Here is a 23,896-nt window from a genome sequence, read left to right on the forward strand (position 1 = left end):
GTTGAAGTCCACAAGTCTTTTAAAGTGGCCAAGGTTGGAGACCCCTGATCCAGAGGACCTCATGCTTTCCTGGAGAGGAAGATAGGAAAGTTATAGATTAGCAAATTCGAGTCCCCAGTCACTATAGTCTGCTCTATGCCAGCTTTGTCATCAAACAGCATCCCAATAAATTTAAGAGGCACTTATTTTCTTCTCAAATTAAACCAAGCTGTTTGCATCAGATGTGGAAATGCATAAACTTTAGTCAGGAGAATTTAACTTTCATTTGGACAGAAGATTCTCGTTCTTGGTACTTAGCTCTGCTTACACTGAACTCTTGTCTATTCTGTGTTTGTGTGTGTGTTAGAATGCTTCTACTGAGCTAATTGGAGGGCCAGTTTGGTCTAGTGTTTAAGGTACAAGGTGAGAAACCAGGAGACTATGAGTTCAAATCCTGCCTTAGCCACGAAAGCCAGTTGGATGACTTTGGGCCAGTCACTCTTTCTCAGCTCAACCCACCTCACAGGGCTGTTGTTATGGGGGAAAATAGGAAGAGTGGGGGGTGTTGGATACGTTTGCCACCTTGAGTTATTTGTAAAAAATAGTACAAGTGGGTTATAAATAAATAAGTCCTTCAAGCCACAGGAATGCTACGTATCACACAGAAGGCCCATTTTTGTCATGAAAGAGCTGTGCTGTGTTGTGCTCCTTAGCTGAAGGGTTCAACACTGAGAAGTGAGCCTGTTCCTCCAGCATGGGGCGATTCCTTGGCTGTCACAGCAGGCCTGGGACAACTCGCCGCAGCCAACTTGCCTAAGCCATCTCCCCCTGGCTTCCTCAACATGGGACAACTCGCTGCGTAATAATTCCAGGCAGGATAATTCAATAAATGTTATCCGTCGCTGTTTCTTTGATACTATTTTCATTTTTGTCCATTACCACAAACATGGTAATAATGTCGAAGAAACTGTGGCAGATAACATTTTATCACATTTATCATCTCAATATTATTATCCATTATCTCAGTGGTGGGATTCAAATTTTTTTACTACCAGTTCTGTGGGCATGGCTTGGTGGGCGTGGCAGGGGAAGGAGACTATAAAATCTCCAGTCAGAGGTAGGATTTGCCAGTTCTCCGAACTACACAAAATTTCTGCTACTGGTTTTCCAGAACTGGTCAGAACCTGCTGAATACCAACTGTGCAATATCTCACAAGCAATTCTCCCAGGGTGAGTTGACTGCACGATGAGATGGCCATGGCGAATTGGACATGGCAAGTTGTCCCTTTCCAGTCATGGCAGCCATCTTATAGGGCCGAGTTATTTACTCTATCTTCCCTCTATAGCTTCTGCTTGTTTATCTGATTGGACAAAGTTAACATGTTCTAGCTGCTTCTCTGTTTAGCACAGTCATCTGATGAAACTTAGGAATCATGACTTCTCCATCACAATGCCAGCTCTCTAGAATAATATTCTCCCTTAAGTTCATCCAGCTCCCACTAGGGGTGGTATTCTACCGGTTTGGCTGAACCAGTAGTTCCAAGGATCATCTGTGAGTGAACCACTTTGCTCCGATGATCAGCTGCTGGGCCTGCCCAGCCGCCCCAGCTCTATACTGACCTTTATTTCCTGGTTTTGAAGCTCAGCTGCTTCGCGCAGCACAGCGGATTGCCGCGCATCAGCTGTTGAACACACAGAATGCAGGATTGCAGGAGAAGGTCAGTATCAAACTCTCTGTGTGTGCGTGCACGAAGTATGCACGCAAAGCGCACCCACCAAGCCACATCCGCAGAAACGGCAGCAAAAAAAAGTTGAATCCCACCATTGGCTCCCACCCTGCTTATCTTTAAAAGAGCCTTGAAAGAGTGCTTCTGTACTGGAGACAATATCCAATAACAAAATATTTTCTTATTTTCTCTCTCTCTCTCTCTCTCTCTCTCTCTCTCTCTCTCTCTCTCTAACCTGCTTCTTCTTCCATCCATACCCCCTTTTTGAAAACTAGCCTGAATGGAACAGTGGATTGCAAAACTTCTTTGGCTTTGATGGTCTGGTTCTGCATGCTGAGATAAGCCTCCCAAGATGAACTAATCTCATGGACATGATATCCCAGGACCTTCTATTTCTTCCTCTGGGCTTCCTCAGCCGGAGCTAAATGTGCTCGAGTGGGGTGTCCTATTTGTGCTCTGGGGAGAGTTCATTTTTTTCAGCTTCTGCTTGGGAAAGTCTCAAAACTAAGATTGCTTCAAATTTGTTATGATCACAACTGACCCTTGTTTGCCCTTCAGTGTGGAAAGGAAAGTCCACTAAATGAAATAAGCAACCATATGAACTTCCTCCCAGGGATGAGAAACATCATGAAATAAGGGTGAGTCTTGGATTTTTAGCTTACTGGTATTAAAAGAGCCTTTTTTTAAAAAACAAAACTAAACTAAACAAAACCCACCAAGAATGAAATATAGCTAGCTTCAGTTTACAAAGGAAAACTGCCAGAATTTCTTTAAAATGCCCAAGTGTAAGCAAGTTGATCTGGCAGTCACATCCTTGATTTGCTCTTTACTCCTAATCCTCTGTCTGTATATATGTATTGTGGCTAACCAGGGGAGGAAGATGAACCTGAACAGCACAAATCCAGATGACCACTAGATGGCAGCCAAGAGAGGTTTCTGGGTCTGCCATCTAGTGCAGTGGTTGCCAGGGGTGGGATTCAACATTTTTAACAACCAGTTCTGTGGGCATGGCTTAGGTGGTGGGCATGACTTGGTGGTCATGTTATTGGCCGGGTGTGGCCAACTCAATATCACTCACATCAAGGCACGCATCTCCTTGCCTGACTTCTCATGACTCTGGGAATGCTGCAACGTTAGTGTGAAAAATGGTCATAAGTCACTTTTTTCAGTGCCATTGTAACTTTGAATGGTCACTCCACACAAGCAAAGTACCAGCAAAGGAGGGGAAAAAAACTGCAGAGATGTTCCTGAGACAGGAAGTCTAGTCCTGCCAAGAATGTAATAAGGGTTAACGGAGAGGCAGTTTCTGTAAGCAACACCAGAATGTTTCCTTCCTGCCTTCCTTACAGGATTAGGCCAGTAATTTCTTCTAACAACCGGTTCTCCAAACTGCTTAGAATGTAAACAATCGGTTCTAGCGAATAGGTGTGAACCTGTAGAATCCCACCCATGGTGGTCGCCAACCAATGGGCCGGGGACCACTGGTGGTCTGCAAGAAAATTTTGGTGGTCTGCAGAGAAATGTCACCCCCAAAGCACCTCCCAAAGCAATTAATGCAAGCTGTGTGGGAACACAAGGCTGTGCCGCCTACATGGCCTGCGGGAACAGAAGGTAGTACGGGGAGCGGAGAAAGGGTGGAGAGGAGGGGGAACTTGCCCCATTCACCCCACACACCTCACCTGGCCACCAGGCTGTTTCTTTCCACTTCTTTCGTCTTCTGCTTTTGGCTGCACGCAAGGAAAGCAGCAAAAGTCTTTCTTTCTCTCCCCCAAACTCCCCCAGGAAAGAGTCTTTGGGATCCTGCAAGGCATCCTGCTCCAAGTGGCTGCACCAGCAAAGACTCATTTCTGGCAGAGTTTGGGGGAGAGAAGGTAAGACTTCCTGCTTCTGCTGCTTCTGCTGCTTTCTTTGTATGAAGCCAAAAGTCTCTCTCTCTCTCCCCCTGAGAACGGAGCTGGAGACAGTATCCTGAGATCCCAAATAAAGAATGATCGATCATTAGGAAAATGGGGTGGGGAATTTTCCTGCAGACTTTTTTTCCTGCAGCCACCATCAGTCAAAATTGATATTTAGTGGTCCACGGGATTTAAAATGATGAGTTTGGTGGTCCCTGAGGTCCAAAAGGTTGGCGACCCCTGGTCTACTGGTTCCTCTGGAGTTTTGCAGCGCAGATACGTAGGGCTAGAGAAGGACACACTGTTTATTTTCAAATGCAGCTTTCTGTGTTCTTCATTCAAGGGCCAGAGCTAAGCTGAAACACAGGTTTTCGATCTCCCTTGTTAAATTCCAAAACGTATTCCTTGATTCTATTTGGCTTGCACTACAGAAGCATGGCTTCTGATTATCATTTTGTGGACAGGGGTGGGTGGGTGGGTTAATAAGGAGGATTGTCTTACATGAGCATTTGAACAGTGCCCCTGTTATTTTTAGGATTTAATTCAAGATGTCTGGGCCTCACATGCTTTCTCTGTCCTTAGGTTTCTCATAAATGTTCCAATGCGCTGTGCTGTTCTTGAACTATCACCATGTGTGTTCCAAGTTAGAACACCGAGCACAGCTGGAGAGATTTGTTCATTGGCTGCCCCTTGAGCGTTGTGGAGTGTTGGGTAATATATGTCTCCTTTCACTTGGAGGGTTCCTAGCTGCTTTGCCGTTACAGTCCAATCATCCAGTGCTCTTGGGTTGGCTCAGCACCTCAGTGAAATCTGGAAGTAAAGCAGGCATGACATTTGGCTCAAATGTGTGAATCATGCCCACTGAAAGTAGGTGAGCTTTGGTTTGGAAACTTTGGGTGTAAATTTTGCAACAGCTACTCAGATGGAAAAGAAACTGGTTGGTTAAGTAACTCCAGAAAGAATTTTTCCCAGGTTTGGGGTGAATCATTATCCAAAGTGCAAACATGTATTATTTTATCCAAGGTCTCCTCTTACTTAAAAACAAAAACAAAACCCTTTCTAAATATATCTTTTTTTTTTCTATCAGCTGCAATTTGGCAAGAGGCAACACTTGACTGACTGATTGAAATTTACATCTCTGTTCAATTGAACCAGTTAAGCAGCTTGCAAAGTATGATAGAAAAAGAAACAGCAAGTATTTGAAATAATACAAGTAGTCCTTGACTTATGACCAAAATGGAGCCCCAAATTTATGTTGCTAAGCGAGACAGTTGTTAAATGAGGTTGCCCCATTTTACAATCTTTCTTGCCAGAGTTGTTAGGTGCAGTTCACTGCAGTTGTTAAGTTAGCAACATGGTTGTTAAGTGAATCTGGCTGCCCCATGGGCTTTGCTTTTCAGAAGGTCACAAAAAGGTGATCACATGACCTTGTGACACCGCAACCATCATTAATATGAGTCAGTTGCCAAGCGTTTGAATTCTGATCATGTGGCCATGGAGATGTTGTAAGTGTGAAAAATGGTCATAAGTCACTTCTTTCAATGTCGTTGTAACTTCAAACAGCCACTAAATAATGACCTGTTGTATGTCGGGAAACACCAATGGGTTATAATCCATTTGCTTTGCATGACTTCCCAAGAAAAACACCTTATAATAACAATATAATGCAATTCTGAAGAACTTTGGCCCAGCCACGTCTTCACTGCCTTCCTAAAAGCTAACGGTTGGGAGGCCAGTGTACTTCCAAGGCCACAGGTAAGGGCCCCTTACCGAGACTGCTCATATCTGCAATCCCACTTGCTGGGTTTTGTGGTAAGTGGGGATTCTCAACGTGGCCTGCCTATTAGCATATATTGTGTACAAACTGCTAGCTAGTGCTGCTCCTGTATTACCAATATTACATGACAATAACTGGGTGACCCCAGGCGTGGGATTCAACCGGCATTACTACCGGTTCGGTATTTGTGTTTTGCTGTGCGCGCGTGTACTACACCAGGGGTCCCCAACCACCGGTCCCTGGACCAGTACCAGTCCGTGGAACAATTTCTACCGGGCCACCGGTTTGCTGGGCACCGCCATCTTGTTTTGATGAAAAAGTGCTTCCGGTGAGCTTTTCCGGATAGAAAGCGGCGTTTGGGTGCTGAAAGAATCCTCGCGCCTTAGTTTCATCAAGGGGGGGGGCGGCTTCGAACAAAACTAAGGCACGAGGATTCTTTCAGCACGCATGGCAAGGCGAGCCGAGCGACCGTCGCGAAGCCCATTAACACAGATACAAAGGAGGAGTTGAAGGTGGCGGGGAGAAGCGGGGGACGGCTGGCTGGCCAGTCGCTCAGCTCACCTTGCCATGCGTGCTGATACCGGTACCGGGCCGCGGCACAAAAAAGGTTGGGGGCCACTGTACTACACCATTAGCTGAGCTACTGGGACAGCTGATAAGCGCTGCGTGTAGGTGCACAGCATTTCCAGAAGCACTTTTTTACTGCTTTTTCAACCTCAACTGTGCCACGCAAAGCAGCTGAGGTTGAAAAAGCAAGAAATAAAGGACAGGTAAAAGCCTGGGCAGGCAAGTGGGTCAAACAGCAAGAAACACAGAACCGGTTCAGTGTCTGCTGCCCTTCAGAGCTACTGGTTCTCTAGAGCCGGGCAGAACAGGTCGCATCCCACCCCTGGCTGACCTAGTAGTAAACAGGCAGCCATATTCTGCAACAGTGGGTCTTCAAGTGTAGCTCCATGTTTAACGCATTGCAGTAGACAAAGAAAAGTTACGACCAGCATGCCAGTCAAAGCTGGGCAAAGAATTTTACTCCTCTTCAATCGGGAGCCAAAGGTCTAAGGCAAGGGTCTTCAAACTTGACAGCTTTAAGACTTGTGGACTTCAACTCCTAGAATTCCTCCTCCAATCATGTTAGCTCAGGAATTCTGGGAGTTGAAGTCCACAAGTCTTAAAGTTGCCAGGGTTGGAGACCCCTGCCCTATGAAGTGAATTGTAACTACCTCTAGACTTTGGACCTGCTCGTTCAGGGAAAGCACAGCTCCATCAAGAACCAAGTTGGGACCACTATGGATTCAGTCATTCTATATTGTTTGACTTGTGTCTGATCCTTGAGTCTGTTTGATTCTGTCCAGCTCCTAACAGTCTCCAAACGTCGGAATAAGACTTCTACATATCAGCCCCATTAGGTAGACCAGACCAGAAAACCATCTTCGCAGAAAAATACTCCATTAAGATAGGCTAAATTAACAGAATCTTGCAAGGCTGGTTGTACTTTACTTCCCTTTCCTCATATTCCACGGAATCAAGGACGAGACTGATGCTTCCAAATACTATCTTACTCCTTAGGAGTTAATGAGTATTTCAGCCCTCTTGGCTTATGAAAAGGTTCTTATATATTTCTGTCAACCTCATCTCTCTTGCTCTTTATACTGGGTGTCCTTGACCTCCCCCACCCCAGGCGACGGTCCACTACCGGGCCTTGGCCGATTCGGAACCACTCATACAAGTGGTGGGTATTCATGCATGAAGTTCCACTCACATGCCGGCTGCTCACACAAATGGAGCTGAGTGCACATACGCATCTGCTACTCTCCCAGAATCATCTCCTCCCCCCAAGTGGTGGGATTCAAAAAAATTTAACACCGGTTCGGTGGGCATGGCTTGGTGGGCACACTTTGCATGCGTGCACACACTTTGCGCTGCTTGTGCATGCTAATCGCACACTTTGCGCAGGCACAGAGGCATTTGCGCGGGTGTAGAAGTGTTCCAACTCCCCTCCTGCAAGCCTGCACTCTCCTGGTTGCTTCAGCAGCTGCTGCCTGGCACTCTGCTGTGCCATGCAAAGCAGCTGGCTTCAAAAACAGAGGGTAAAGGGGAGTATGGGAGCCAGGGCAGGTGGGTGGGCCCACAGCAGAATGGCAGACAGAATCGGTTCAGTCTCCACTGCTCATCACCGCTACCAGCTCGGCAGAACCGGGCCGAACTGGTAGAATACCACTACTGCCTGCCCCCCTTCCCCCAGTGCTGGACCGCCAAGCCAGAAAGATTGGGGACTGCATCACCTGTCCCAAAGGTCCCTTTCAAAAGGCAACTGAGTTTTCTGAGTTTGTTCCTTGAAATCGTTTCGCTTCTCATCCAAGAAGTTCCTTCAGTTCTCTTCAGAACTGAAGAAGCTTCTTGGGTGAGAAGCAGGGGTGGGATTAAAATTTTTAACAGCCGGTTCTGTGGGCGTGGCTTAGGTGGTAGGCATGACTTGGTGGTCATGTTATTGGCTGGGCGTGGCCAACTCAACATCACTCACATCGAGGCACGCATCTCCTCGCCTGGCCTCTCATGACTATGGGAATGCTGCAACAGTTGTTAGTGTGAAAAATGGTCATAAGTCACTTTTTTCAGTGCCATTGTAACTTTAAATGGTCATTCCACACAAGCAAAGTACCAGCAAAGGAGGGGAAAAAGACTCCAGAGATTTTCCTGAGACAGGATGTCTAGTCCTGCCAAGAATGTAATAAAGGTTAACGGCGAGGCAGTTTCTGTAAGCAACACCAGAATGTTTCCTTCCTGCCTTCCTTACAGGATTAGGCCAGAAATTTCTTCTAACAACCGGTTCTCTGAACTGCTTAGAATGTGAACAACTGGTTCTAGCGAATGGGTGTGAACTGGTAGAATCCCACCCCTGGTGAGAAGTGAAATTTTTTCAAGGAACAAACCAAGAAAACCCAGTTGCCTTTTGAAAGGGACCTTGGGGACAACCAAAGCTCATCACTTACTGATGATGCTGTTCTAACAGATGATTTTTGCCTCAGTGCCTTCATGTGGATGTTAAACAAATGGGAGAGAAGGACAAGATGCAAGGTATTGGATTGCCTCTGCACATACCCGAATTGCCCCTGAGGAAGGAGCAGAATCACTGTAAAAAGGGCCCCCTTGGTTCCAACTTTCAAACCTTGCAGGTGATTCAGAAGAATACCATAGTCCACGGGTCACCAACCTTTTGGACTTCAGGGACCACCAAACTCATAATTTTAAATCCCATGGGCCTCTAATATGAATTTTGACTGATGGTGGCTTGCTGACATTGGTGGGAGAGAGAGAGAAAGGGAGGGAGGGAGACAGACACTTTTGGCTTCATGCAAGGAAAGCAGCAGAAGTAGCAGAAGTCTTTCTCTCCCCCAAATTCCACCAGAAATGAGTCTTTGCTGGCGCAGCCTCTTGGAGCAGGATGCCTTGCAGGGTCCCAAAGACTCTTTTCTGGGGGAGTTTGGGGGAGAGAAAAAAAGACTTTTGCTGCTTTCCTTGCATGCAGCCAAAAGCAGAAGAAGAAAGAAGTGGAAAGAAGCAGCCTGGTGGCCAGGTGAGGTGTGTGGGGCGAATGGGGCAAGTTCCCCTCCCTTTCCCCCCTCCCCTCACTTCCTTGTGTTGCTTGCAATGCAAGCGACGCAAGCCTTGTGTTCCCGCGGGCCATGTGGGCGGCACAGCCTTGTGTTCCCATGCAGTCTGGATTAATTGCTTTGGGAGGTGCTTTGGGGATGACATTTCTCTGTGGACCACCACAATTTTTGTGCGGACCACCAGTGGTTCCCCAGCCCACTGGTTGGTGACCACTGCCATAGTCACTGGTATCACAAGTCACTGAGGGATGCCAATGAATAAAAAAGATCATGGAACGCATTGAAAAGATGCCCAGGAGAGAAACTCATGAAGATTCTATCCTATGCCCAGGACTAAACCCTGAATAAAAAGTATCTAAATGGCCCACTTCCTTCAGGACCTCTTATACCTGCCATAAAACCAAACCAAATTTCTCTGCAAATGAAGACCGGTGGCCTGTCTCAGTAAGCATTTTGTAGGGAGATGTTGATAAAGTTTGTTGAACCGGTGCTCAGAAGTGGACTCTGGATTCTGTCAGCATCTCAACAGCCTACCTCAAAAGAAGACACAAATTCTACAAGTTATACTTTTAATGGATAGATGTTCCTCTTTTCCTTACTCATCCTCATGAACCTTTATAGATCTCTGGACTATTCTCTACAAGCGTCAAAACATTTATTTTTATGACCTCCAAGGAACAGAGCTAGAGGAAGGAGAAATCCAAGAGGAGAATGTGAGGAACTTTATCCTTTACCTTCCTTTTCTATTTACCTAAGGCGCTGATGAAGAACCTGCTGAGGCACCAGAGCTTGAGGGCTAAAAAAACCCCAGGTCTGATTAAATCCTAACTTTCAAATGGATTCACGTATTGATTTGAACATCTGATCTGATTTGTAAAATCAATGCTCGCTGAACTGATTCAGACAGAATGGCCAAATCTGAACTGACTTGATTGGATAATTCACTCTATAAAAGTGCCCAGGTCAAGCATGGAACATATCTAAGTTGGCCTAAATCAGTCCAAATAATTTGAATACATTCTGTTTGATTTAACTGAACGATAGGAATGTGGAAAATATGTCATACGTGGATCAGAGAGGTAAAGTTAAAGGTTTCCCCATTTGAATCATATCTGAGTCTAGGGTTGGTGCACATCTCTGTTTCTTAGCTAAGAGAGCCAGCGATGTCTGAAGATATTTCCATGGTCACGTGGCCAGGATGACTATATACCAAGATGCATGGAATGCTGTTACCTTCCCATTGAAGTGGTACCTATTTATCTACTCTCATTTGCATGCTTTCAAACTGCTAGGCGGGCAGGAGCTGGGGCAAGTAAGAGGAGCTCACCCCGTTGTATAGTGCTCGGGTCTCAACCTGGGCTGTCAGCTTTCCAACTGACAAACTCAACATCTTGAGTCAGTGAGTCATTGCACTCCCATTGATCAGATAGTGTTAGTTAATTGTGCACGGAAGTAAAACAAGTTTGCTTTTTTTCCACGCATGGACCTAAAATGTGTTTGTTCTGCCAGAGAAGTTATGAGATAGAATACAGTGGGGAATAGAAAGGCCAGTCACATGGAGCGAGGCAGGATGGATGGGTCAGATGCTGTTGGGTAGTAGCAGGGAAGGTACAGAAAATTGGGTGGCGGGATGGCCTATAAGACACCTAGAGAAGGTGAAAGGGAAGGATAGCAATATTGGAAACTAATCCAAATTTTGTTTTGGCTAGATTCCAACCCACCCAGAATAGCTCAGCCAAAACAAAATTTGAATCATTTTAGTTTGACCACAGTCTGCTTCATGTGTGCATGGGGCCAAATTGTATTCATTCTACAAACCTGTTTGTTATTTTGATTTGTTGAATCCAAAGCTCTAAATGGAGCTGGAATGTTGAATACACATCCATACCTTTAGCCTTCTATAGTAACCCTAAGGCTATTCAACAAGTAATAAAAACAGAGCATAATATCTGAAGTGTATAGGGTGGAAATAAATAATGCATGAGGATCAATGAGCTTCCTAGGAAATGGTGAAACAATGAGAGGGAATAATAGATGGATGGATGATGTGGGCCTAGGACAACTTGCTGGGCCAACTTGGCACAGTCAACTCGTCAAGGCCAACTTGCCCTGGAACAATTCAATGCTGTATTTAATGATTTCATTCAGATACGCTTATTATTGGTGACCACTTTCTCGTTGAAATTATTGTAACTCTTGTATTTCTGGATTGACTTTCTTATTTTATTATTACTGGCCGTGGTTCCATCAACATTAATTTAACTTTTGTATTTGTTGAATTGTCCCACAAAGAGTTGGCCATGGTGAATTGACTGTGGCAAATTGGCTGTAGAGAGTTGTCCTAGACCCCATTACCTATCCATCTATTATTCCCTCTCAATGTTTTACCATTTCCTAGGAAGCCATAGCGAGTTGTCCCATGGCAAGTTTGGATGTGGCAAATTGGCTTTGGCCAATAATTAAAAATCCAAGGATGCTTTATAGTAGATGAAAGATAAGCAACGATCTTTGCAAAACTGTACAGAGAAGCAAAAATGCAACGGAATGCAGAAGAGAAATGAATTTCCCTCTCAAGAAATTAAACATGTGATTTCATTCCAGGGCTTTGAACCAGATTTAGCAAGGAAAAAAATTTTTTTTTAGCAAGGAAAGATACACATCAGTATCCTTAATGCATCATGAAGCTTGCTGTCCTTGGGGCAAAGCGAAAGAAAACTGCAATAAAAATGGTTCTTTTTTTTTGACTCTGACACATTGCTTTAACATCATGAAGCCGGAGCAGCAACTAAGAGAGAGATGGTAGTAGCAATCCAGTTGAGTTGTATTACGACAGGGACCTATTCTAACGAAATGTGATGCATATAAACCTAAGCTGCTGTTTCTGATCTTAACTGCTGCATCTTCCTTATTTCCTTGCACTCAGAATGCAAGAGTGTCCACCCCCACTAGGAAATCCTATCAATGAGACACAGCGTCATCTCCAGGTAAGGAGAACGTGCTCTTCTTTCCTTGTCCACAAACGTTTCTCCACTGAGGACTTCCCTGGTCCCTTGATAAGACACCATCACCAGATTGTTTTGCACAACGAGCCCGTATTTTAAAAGATCGCAGCTCATGGTTAAAAAAAAACCCACAAAGTTTTATCAGAAAGACATATAGTGCAAAAAGTTGCTGGAGGATTCTAACCCAAGGAACTTTTATCCATCCCCCCCCGGCCAAAGGCTCAGGGTGGTTGAAAAATTTCCCATTCTTAGTGGATCTTCATGATGATTAATTGCAGTGATCTGGAAGTTTTGTGCCCCAAATTATAAACAACAGAGGAGATCCATCATCCTGTCTCCAGTATCTTTCCAAAGGTTAAATTCACACACACACACACACACACACCCCCGCATGTGCTCCTCCTCCTCCTCCAAAGTGCAGGAACTTCTGCTTCAAGAATTCTAATTCATATAGTCCCAGCACGGCTAGAAGACAATGGATTGGGAAAAGTCCGCCAAATGGTCAGGGCACTTTCTCCTCCGTAGCATCAATGCCTATTTTGATGGAGAAAAGAACATGCCCGGGGCCTGTAGCATTCCTGTTTTGGCTCAGGGAATCCATTTGAAGTGGCAGGGGAGAAAGAGACGTCCTATCATGCAAAGGCACAAAACCTCCAGTGTAGATGAGCTACTACTAGTAGACCTGTCCCACCTTGTAGAAGACCCCCTTCCACAGGTATACCTCATTCACCGAGCTAATCCACTTTGCGTTTGTGAAATAGGTTGGAATGGACCTGGCGGGATCAAAAGCCATTGCTTCAATATTCACCGAAAAAAAAGATTTCATAGAGATTTTCACCATTACCCTCTTAGCTTTTCACTAGCTGGTACTCTTCAGGTGTGTTAACTGGGAATCCTGGGAGTTGTAACCCCAGCATAAACGGGAAGTGCCAGGTTGGAGAAGACTGATCTCTTGACTGATTTTTATCGAAAACCTAATCCCGTAACGCTAAGAAGTAAAGATAATGGTGGTTGATTTAGGTAGATAGCAGCAAGCAATATTCAGGAAGTTCAAAGTGTTTGCTCATGGGGAAATTAAAATTGCTCTTGCCTAAGTCGTTTTGCAACACAGGGCAGGCTTCTTGTTAATCTCACAAACAGCCCTCTTGGCTTCGGGCGTTTTTTTTTTCCAACATGGCTTAACTTTGTTGGAGGTTGAACAACCTTTTTAGTTGTTTAGAACCACATCAGCTTTTAGTAACCACAGCTGGTCTTGTTTGATAGATCTGGCAGGGAAACCAGCCATCTTCTCTTTGTAGTCCAATAGAAACCAGCATCTTAAAAAGAGTGTTTTATTAGTTTCTCCCCTGCCAGCCCCTTTCTTGCCCTGGTGTCCTAGAAGATAAAAATGGGAGTCCCAGTTCCACAAAGGCTGGAGTTGCAATCCCAGGGCAAACTCACAAAAAGCATTGGTAAAAGCAACGCAAATAACTCTCTTATTGAATCGTTCAATGGGAATGTGTCAAGACTCATGAAGCCAAATAGGTCCCAGTCGCAGTTCAAATATCCTGTCTGTCCCACCATGAGCTCCATGATGAAAGAAATCTCCAAATTATCATGTGGAAAGGAGTAGGGTCAAATATTAGGAAAATATGACCGCTCTGCAGATCTTGGGTCTTCAGTCCAAGACTGGTGGTAGCAGTCAGGGAACATACAGAAGAAACTTGGAAAGTTCATGTTGAGAAAAAACACATTTAATATGCCCTCAGGGGTGTTAGTCCCGCTGGCTTGAGTTGAACTATTCCATAATCAACCAGATTAACACACACAATTGCTGAAACCTGGTATAAGGCAGACCGCATAAATCCACTTATTGGAAACACTTGACTGGATTCACAAATCACATTAAGTTATAATTTGCTTAATCATGATTTAATAAATGATAATTTGCTAGGTTCACATAACACGCAAAAGCAAACACACCATATTATGGCTTCATATGCTGTCTGAACCCAGCCAAATCTCACGTGTGAGTTGCACCCTCATAAAACTCATGAACAAAGAGAACACCATTGTGCAGCTTTACACTTTATTGTTCAGCTCTGTGAGATTGAAGGACAATCCTTCCTAATTGGTTGAACCCCCAATTACACTAAATTACAATTTCCAGATAGGACTGTAGTGAAATGACCCCATTCCCACAACAGTGGCAATGGGGGCACATGACCAATTGAGTCCCGTTTCTTCCAACAAAGGAAGCCGGGATCTAGTGCAATTACATGTACGTAGTGAAGACATAGTTGGATTGTGTATCTGTGGAGACCCAAATGCCATCATGGTTTACTGATGGGTCGATACCCTTTTAAATGGACTACAAGGTTCTACTCTGAAGGTAGCATCAACCTGGCCAATTTTTGAGTTGTATTCCAACACATAGATGGCATTGAGTTGGGAAAGGATCTGGTTGATGCTAATGCTATGAAAAATATCTTTGCCAGACACTGAAGTCAGCAGCTCAATGAAGCTCATTTTTCACAGTTTTATGCAAAACAAAATTTAATAAATATTTTTCAAGATTTATTGCCAGGAATAACACATCGAGAGATGTATTTTCATGTTCCATGTTAACACTAATATTATCATACAAGTTATCTCTGTGATCCAAGTGGTCAATGTTTGAATCCTTTTTTAAAAATTATTATTTGATCATCCAACTTTTGTAATAGCACTTTGATTTCCTTGTTTAAGGCGGGCAGTGGAACCTATGCAACTTTACACAGTGATCTTACTGGACATTCTACTGTTCAAGTATTCAACGACTAGCTTATTAGAATACTTTCTACATACAGTAGATTACAAACAAAAATAAAATCTATAGGTGGTTCAGTTTTATACTATTTTTGGTGGTGGTGGGGGAAATCAAGAGTTTACAAAGTAAGATTTTGGTGCTTCCAACTTCACACACTAATTCAGTATTTTTTTTTTTAATAACATGCAACCACTCACAAACTCTCACGTTTCATCTACAGAAGTTATAGCTCCTTTGTGTTCCCTTAAGCTGCTCTGAAGCAGGTGATCTGCCTGTCATCCTTTCCTTCCGTCCCACCCCATCTTTAAAGCAGCCAGAAAAAAAAAAAAGAGAGAGAGAGAGAGAGAGAGAGAAATAAAACCTAGATCTAACTGCCTTGGCTGGTATTTTACAAAAAAATATGAATGTGATACTATGGAAGATGTTTCCAAAGGAATAAAAGAGACACATGTGACATCATACAAAAAAGTCAGCATCGAAGGTTAGAAAGCCCTTCCTATTGTTAAAAATTAAAAATAAGACAAAACAAAATTCGGAACATTTAAATTTTGGCATGTAGGCAACAGGTAACAACGAAAAAAAAAAGGTAAAAAAGTAAAGAAGCCATAAGCATACAATGCTATGAAAAACCTTCAGCTCTAAACACATACATATAAATAAAAAAAGGAATGATATTTAAGGCTCTTGATTATTAAGTTAATAAATCAAATATACACAGTGATTAATAAAAAAAGAATTATTTACATAACTATACAAACTTCTACTTTTGACACATTTTCCTCTCAATTCTTCATTATTATTATTTTTACCAGCAACTGCTGACATGAATCTTCCTGGTCCCTCTCTTACCCTAAACAAAGCAACAACAACAAAAACGTTACAATAAAAAAATAAATAATAAACTTTTCTTTGATAGTTGCTGTGGTTCTGAGCTGCAAAGGCACTTTCAAATACAGAACTAGTTGCATGTCACCATAAAACCCAATATACAGAAGAACTCTAATTCAATAAATAAATAAAAACGTATTTTTTTTGTTCTAAGACTACAGATTGCGACGTCTCAAGAGAGAAGTAAGGAGGAAAAAAAAACCTCAGACCCACCAATGTGTATATATTTCTTTCCTGCTCGAGGGAAGAAAAAAAAAAAAATAAGCAAAATAAAATCCTAGCGATTCCTTATGAAATCTTTCTGGGATGCGTCGGCTGTTGCTGAATTGACAGAGGGGGCACTTTTTGACTAGTTTTGCATAGATGTGAAATGCAGCACTTGGTAATCCAGCCAACCACAGCAACTATCACTGCCAGTGTAAGCCAGCTTGTCAAAACTTTAAATTAACACAGGGATATTAAGCAAATAATAGCCTTAGACTCAAAATATTACACAACCGTTTTAAGAACTACAAGCTCCGAGTTGCCTTAGATTGATAGGTAAAGGCCCTGCACGGCAGCACCTGCTGTCTGCTATACGATATATTCCATTCGGTTTAGACTCTGTGCGCTTTCCAAGTCCCGGTTGTCTTGTTTGTTTGTCCAATTGGGGTGTTTTGTAGGCGTGCCGTTGGGCGGCTTTTCATCTCTGTCTACTAGCGTGTAGGTTGCCTGCTTGGCAAATCGGGTTTTCTGCTGGTGCTTGTCCATGTCGTCCTCCTCCACCTCTGAGTTGTGTGTCCTTATTTTGGCAATTTTGGAGTTCTTGTTCTCATAGTCTTTGATCGGCACAGCGTTGGCCCCATGCTTCTCTATGGGGTTCTTGATTTGGTTCAATTGCTCCCGCACGTTGTTGGTGGTGTTGTCTTCCGAGGCGGTATGTGTATGAGTGCTCTGCTTTCGCCGCTTCCTGATGCACCAGTAGAAGGCGGTGACCAGGCAACAGATCCAAGCCACAGTTAAAATGGAGCTCAGTAACGGAACCAAGAAACCTGGAAAGCAATTAGGGTTTACCGTTAGTGCTTCAAGGAGTGTGGGGGGGGGGCTCCTTCCTTGAACAACAGACCTCATACCAACCTACCTCAACCTGGTACTTCATAATGTCGAGTTTGATCCTGGTGCCTGGGGAATTGGATGATTGACTTCCAACATACTGGCGGGGGAGTGGGGGAAACATCATGGTGGAAAAAGTATTCCCGTGCTAATAAAGCCCTTAACTTTTTTAACTTTAAAAAGTATTTGTAAAAGATGCAGACTAGGATGTTACACAAGTTTTATAAACACTAACGCTGGGATCAAGGAAAGCTTCCTTTTTCTTATGTTAAGAGTCAGGATTGTGCCATGGGGGAGCGTTGACCTACAGGAACTAGAATTGGCTCACAGCATTTGGGTCCAGACTGCTTCACTTAGAGAAAAGCTACCAAAATCAATGGAATCCAGACTAATTATGTCTAGCCTGTCTCACAGATTTATAAAGGCGTGACTTAAGTATTACTAAGCCTGCATGAAATCCTTGCTATCGGATATTGATCTTCCTACTTAAGGGTTATCGACATAGCCTAATTCCCTCTTGTAATGCTAGTGAGGCAATAGGTTGAGGTCATTCATACATGCTATCGGGTCTGGTTCCTTACTGTATCACCCACAAAATCTACCTGGCTAACTTGATCCTGTAGTGTTGACAGGCTCGAGGTTCCTTTGATTAAACAATGTCTTCATTTAGGATCTTGGAGCATCTGTCCTCTAGAACTAGGTCCCTGCCCACCAAGATCTAGATGGCCTCCACATTGCTGTCATTTAGAAGAGCCATGAAGACTTGGCTCTTCACTCAGGCTTTCAGGGAATGGGGGAACCCTCACTTCATTGCTTCACGTTGCATACAAATTTAATACTATTATTCAATTCCCCCTTCCACCATTCAAGTCCAGTATCTTACTCATTCAATAATAGGCCATTTACTGAAGAACAGGACAATGTTTAGTAAGTGTCAGTATCTGAGCACAAGAGGATTTTATATCTATGGTCCTCATAAGGTCAGTTCAACTTTGAGTTCTACCTAAGAACAATTTTTATTGGATCAAGCCACAGGGGATTCCTCTCCTGTGAGTTAGAAACAGGGGCATTCACAAGGGGAATAAAGCAACATTTTAAAAGTTCAACTGTTATTGTGCAATGAATATCAAGAGGCAGGGAAATTGGGAGATTCAGGCAGTTCAAATGAGTATAAAGCAAGCTTAAGCTCTTTACAAGAATCTGACCAACTAGCAGTCAAGGGAAATTAGCGGGAGGTAAGAAAGGAATTCAAGGCGGGCTGGACGGATCTTTTGTGGGCATGCAGGGACTCATGACTGATGACACGTTTGACCCCACCCTCAGGCTCAGCCTAGTCATCTCCTACAATCAAAGCCTCACCAATGGATGTAAAAGGGAGTGGAGCACTGGTTGTGTGGCTGGCAGCTTGCCTTTTCTGACCTCCACACCTAAAGACGCCTCTGGGTACAAACTGAATGAAATAATTTAAAGCCGTGTATTAGAACAACTATTATATTTGGAAACACTTTTATCTCACAAACAGCAAAGGCACCTCTTCTAAAGCAGATTTAAGAGAGACTGGTTTGTTTTCTTAGTTTAAGGAGAAAACTAAAGAGGGAGAAAAAAAAATCCATCCATCTCTTGAAATGGTTTACCTGTTTTGCTCTTAATTGGCCGCCTCTGGACTCGGACTTCTGCAACAGCTGCAATAAGCGTGCTATTCCCATCACGTTTGCTGACCAGATCGATAATTTTATCAGTTATTTCCTTTACCGGATTATTTTCCTCATGGATATCTTCAGCAGACTGAAGGGAGAACAATACAGCTGTGTTTTAGGGAAGGCAGAGTTTAAAAAAATCAGCTTTCGTTTGAATCAATTCAGTACAGGCACGGATTCCGCTAATTCAGTGGGAAAAAAAGGCTTATTAATTACATGCAATTAAAGTCACCCGCCTACTTTTCAAAACCCTTCAACACATCCAAATGCATTGCCGAATTTACAATGCCCACCGTGTTTCTGTTATTAACTCAGATTACAACACCCCATTATCAAGCTTCCAAGGTGGCTAACGCAACCCCACTCCTGCGTAAATAAACTGATCCAAGAAAACAACATGAAAGAAGGAAAAAAAACAAAAGCCAGAGCGCCGGATTTTTTCCCCCCCGTTGGAATGAATACCATCCAACCCAGTGGAAAACAGCGAGAGGAAGCACCCTCCTTCGTCCTTTTCTCTCCCCTCCAGAGAGGGGCTGGGGGACAATCTCCTCCAGACATTTCAAAAGCCAGACTAAAGCACCCAGGCCCAATCAAGGGATAGACTTACAATTGCCACGTGAATTTCATTGCTTGCCAAATGCGATGGCTCACAGGTGATGTAGAGCGCGTGTTCAATGGAGATATTCCTCAAGATATTCAGATTCCGCAGTTCGCTGCAGATATGCTCAGTTGTCAGACCCTATTTTTTGGGGGGGAGGAGAGGAAACAGCATAGGCAAGAAAGCATGAGAACCTGGACAGCAGAAGATGGATGAATCATTCATTTTATCCGACTACGGTTGCACAAGACTCCTTGTCTCCATGTTTTAACTGGAGCTGTATATCCTGTATTTGCTACTTAGCAAAGAGGATCATTATAAAATAATCAACCTGAGCTTGCAAAAGTCAACTCAATTCAGAGAGACGCTTATTGTAGCTTCCCAATGAGGAAGACTTGCACAAGGAGTGCATTTGCTATTGCATTTGCAAAAAAAAACCCAAAACCTAGAGGGTTCCCCCACCCCCCGAAAAAGTAATACGTGAAATGACTTTGAGGCACTTTGCTGACTTTGGCAATAAGGAAACCAAATTAAAGTCACTGTTGACCGCAGCTTCTTGTTCAGCCCTGCAGGAGTCATGTCTGCCTAGATTTTGTCTAAGACCTGATGTAAAGATATGATGAGAAAGCCCCATGGAGGACACTCAGGGCCGCTAGGGAGAAACCTGAAGCTCTGTGTGCAGAAGGAATGTTTTTTTAAAAAATAATAATAATAATGGTTCTCTCCGATCGCAGGAGAGACCAGGGCTGTAGCAGCAAAACAGACTGTTGGTAGGAGTTTCTTGGGTCCTTTTTCCCTGGAATGGATTAACTTACCGGAGTCATCATCTCTTTGTTGAAGGTGAAGGTAATGTTAGCGCAATGTTCTTGATAGTAAGAATCAGAACTGCAGGTCATTTTCACTGGCTGTTGATTTGATGGCCAGCATTCGCCCACATTGTCACAGGGTGGGACAAAGCAGTGGTCAGCTTTAACTGGATGACAGGTGTGGCCCGTGGGACATTCACTCTGGCCCTTGGTGTTTATCACACAAGGCTTTGGGCCGCACCACACCTAGAGATAATCGAACAGTTAATTGTTAAGTGGCCCTCTGAAACTGTGTGTGTGTGTAGCAAAGGAACATGTTGGTTCAGAGATCTATAGGATGGTACCTTAGAACAAGAGATTTTTCCATTCGCACACTGACAGCTGTTGCATTCGTCATCCCACTTTGAACCATCTGGAATAATATGCCCACTGGCAATGCAGGGTCTTCCTGAAACTAAGATTAAAAAAAAAGAGAAAAGGCATTTAAGGGATTCATCTTTGAGACCCGTATTATGGCCCACCAGCAGCCAGCAGAGCCGGCAGCAGACTCGGACAGTGAGGAGGTTGGGGAGGTGCATGGGCCAGTCCTGGGGAAAGGCTCTGAAGAGGGCTCTGCATCAGAGGCAGAGATGGAGCCAGGACCGCCTGACAGTTATCAGCTGCCTTCGGAGTCGGACCTCAGTGGGGCAGAAGAACAGCTGGAGCCTGTTCCCAGTGTGCGCATGCACAGAGCTGCCAGGAGAAGGGAACTGTTAAGGAACAAGGGTCGACTCGGGAGTAAAGGCTCAGGTGGATGGTGAATGGCCCCTCCCATAGGGAATAAAGAGGAACGAAAGAGGAGCAGTGCTTGCAGGAGACAATGAGTTCAATTCATTACGGTGAAGATCTGTTCCTGACTTCTTGCCAAGTATTGTCTACTACAGAGTGGCTTTTGGAAGATATCGGCCTGGCAGCTCTCCAAGCCTGATAAAGGTCTGTAATTGTGAAATCACATGTTGGCCGGGACTTTGCTGGAGAGGAATTCATTTTAAACTAAATAAAAGGGGTTTTATCGGGACAAAGAGTCAGCTTTGTGCTTTTGGGAAGCCTAGATCAGAACAACCCCCGCCTCAGAATGAGACTTTGGATGAAGTACACAGGAAGAGGGTGGAAGGGAAGACAAGAAAATCATCTACCCAACTTTGCTCCCTGCTAAATGAAATATACTTGCCTATGAGTGGTGCAGTGGTTAGAATGCAGTATTGCAGGCAAACTCTACCCGCAGCCAGCAGTTTGATCCTGACCAGCTCAAGATAAGACTCAGCCTTCCATCCTTCTGAGGTTGGTAAAATGAGGATGTCAACTCAGATTGTTGGAGGCAATATACTGATTCTGTAAACCACTTACAGAGGGCTATAAAGCACTAGGAAGCAGTATATAAGTCTAAGTACTTAGACTTATAACTGATGGCAGCCTAATTTTTTTATTACTCAGCCTAATAACTGATGCAAAAGGAGGAAGAGGGCTTTTAAAACACAAGTGGCACGTCAGCTCCTAATTCAGCTGCATTTTGCTGCAGCTAAGTAGAATTATGCAATTTAAATCAGACCTGGCATACCTTCTTGGCATCTGGGACCTCCACGGCCGGGTGGACAAATACAGCGATATCCATTGATTTCATCTATGCATGTAGCTCCAAAAGCACAAGGTGAAGACTGACATTCATTGATATCTGGAGGGAAATGGAGGAAGATGAGGAATCTCTGCAATTCATTGGTTTACACACTTTAGCCGAGCTATCGAGACTCTTAATTAGCCTCTAAAACTTGATCGTTTTTATTATGAAAGGTTTATTACAGGCAGTCCTTGACTTACAACCATAACTGAGCCCGGAATTATGGTCGTAATTTGTTGCGGTTGTAAGCTGAGGCATACAATGTGATCAGAAGTCATTTTATGGCCTTTTTCACCGTGGTTTTTAAGCAAACACCACGGTTTTTAACACAATGGTCTTTAAGCAAATCCATTCATTGGAATGGGCTCTTGTGTTCTGTACCAATGAGATGGATGGCAGAAAAATTTAATAAATAAAATAAATAATTTCAAATCTGAGTCACCTGACCACAAAATACTGGAACCAATTGTAAAGCTGACCCCACCCAACATGTGGTCATGTGACTGAGTGGCAGAGGCACATGACCATTTACTATGGCCAGGGCCTGCTTTATGGGCTGCAAAGCATCCATTTTGTGGCCACTGTGACTTTGAACGGTGATAAAAATAATGGTCATAAACTGACAATCCCCTGTATTACATTTATTATTTTTATACATACACACACACACACACACACACACCAGCAGCAGCAGTAGCAATAATAATTAAAAGGAATGCCAAATACTTATTTCAGAAGTTCCATAATGCAGGAATCTTATATTGGGCTTTTATAATGATCTTAAGGTAAAGATAAAGGTTCCCCTCGCACCTACAAGCTAGTTTACAGCTCTAGGCGGTGGTGCTCATCTCCATTACAAAGCCAAAGAGCCAGTACTGTCCAAAGACGTCTCCGTGGCCATGTGGCCAGCATGACTAAACACCGAAGGCGCACGGAACGCTGTTACCTTCCCACCAAAGTGGTCCCTATTTTTCTACTTGCATTTTGATATGCTTTCGAACTGCTAGGTTGGCAGAGGCTGGGACAAGAAACGGGAGCTCACTCCATTATGTGGTGCTAGGGATTCGAACCGCCGAACTGCCGACCTTTCTGATTGACAAGCTCAGCGTCTTAGCCACTGAGCCACTGCGTCCCTAATAATGATCTTAGATTTTGGCTAACCATGCCCGCTTCGAAGTCTCGACTCCTCTGATAACAACAACCTCAATTACATTTTGTCTTCTGTACACCTGACTGGATTTCTGTCTCTGAGGAAGTACCGCTTTGCTTTTATTGGTAAGTTTCTATTGACAGGGAACCATATTCGCTATTTGAAGGTCTGAGCCCAAAGCAAAATGGTCTCTAATTAGAGAACATTTCCTTCTGAGCAGTTCCTTGGCCATACGAAAGTCTGTTCTCAGAATGAAAGGGCAGAGGAGAGAGAACTGTTTACCCCTCCTTGCAGCCCCTCTTGAAATGCCTTTTCCTTGGAAGGAGGAATATGACTCTTGTGGGCTCAATTCAGAAGGGAAAAGGTACGATTATTTATTTATTTTAAACATTTATATAAATGTCCCATCTTTCAACTAACTCGGGGGGGGGGGGGCTTCCAATCAAAAATTAAGAGTCACATAAAGTATTTTAAGAACTAGAAAACTCGACCAATTAAAGCATTAAAAACAACAAAAACTGGTGCCAATTGGTTCTAATGCGCAATCATCTAATCTCCCAATGCTTGGGAGATTAGCCAGGTCCTTAAAGCCTTATGGAAGACTGAAAGAGTGGAAGTGAGCCAGACTTCAGGGGGGCTGAAGTGTTCCCATAGGGCAGGGCCGCCACAGAAAAGACAGTGAATTGAAGACCAATCCCATGGCAACCACTATTCAAGTGAGCCAATGTGCAAAGCTGTAAAAAAAGCAAGGTTTTTGAATCAAACCATTCTAAAAACTTACTTATCCGGCAGTCAGGACCTGCAAAACCTGGAGCACATTCACAGCGGTACCAATTTTCTCCATCCACACAGATTCCATTATTGTAGCTGTTTGGGAGGAATGAAGGGGAAGGAAGGGAGAGAGAAGAGCGGTGGGGCGGGGAGGAAAAAAAATAAGATAAGGCAAAATCTTTCGGTTTTTTACATCCACAAAGTGCAGGGTGACATTCAAAATGGAATAGCTTCCTAAAACAGGTAACCCTGCTGCCTTGAATTACAATCCTTAGAATTCTTTTAACATTGACTCAGTTATCTGTGGCTGCTGGGATTTAAAGGGCAATGCCACCTGGAAGGTCAGCTTGCCCATTATAATCCATTCTATATATGAACTACATAAATGAGTTGTATTCTACTACAAATTGCGCTGGCTTAACAAGAATAGGATAGGATACGATAGAGTAGGGTAGGGTAGGGTA

At 43.7% G+C, this 23,896-nt stretch overlaps 1 protein-coding gene across 2 annotated transcripts in view; it reads right to left on the reverse strand.

Annotated features, from left to right (window-relative positions):
- Positions 1 to 13,705: 13,705 nt before the first annotated feature.
- The window catches only part of JAG1 (jagged canonical Notch ligand 1), a 59,785-nt gene continuing 49,594 nt past the window's right edge, over positions 13,706 to 23,896 (reverse strand). For both annotated transcript variants that reach the window (XM_087919151.1, XM_087919155.1), the window contains exons 20-26: positions 23,443 to 23,528; positions 21,455 to 21,568; positions 20,202 to 20,311; positions 19,867 to 20,103; positions 19,061 to 19,192; positions 18,391 to 18,541; positions 13,706 to 16,695 (exon numbers count right to left, since the gene is read on the reverse strand). In XM_087919151.1, the coding sequence (XP_087775277.1) occupies positions 16,238 to 16,695; positions 18,391 to 18,541; positions 19,061 to 19,192; positions 19,867 to 20,103; positions 20,202 to 20,311; positions 21,455 to 21,568; positions 23,443 to 23,528 (1,288 nt within the window). In that variant the 3' untranslated portion in view covers positions 13,706 to 16,237. The remainder of the gene's footprint in view (positions 16,696 to 18,390; positions 18,542 to 19,060; positions 19,193 to 19,866; positions 20,104 to 20,201; positions 20,312 to 21,454; positions 21,569 to 23,442; positions 23,529 to 23,896) is intronic.

The sequence above is a fragment of the Pseudonaja textilis genome, chromosome 1 (assembly GCF_049901715.1).
Source record: "Pseudonaja textilis isolate UNSWEBS1 chromosome 1, rPseTex1.2, whole genome shotgun sequence".
NCBI lineage: Eukaryota > Metazoa > Chordata > Lepidosauria > Squamata > Elapidae > Pseudonaja > Pseudonaja textilis.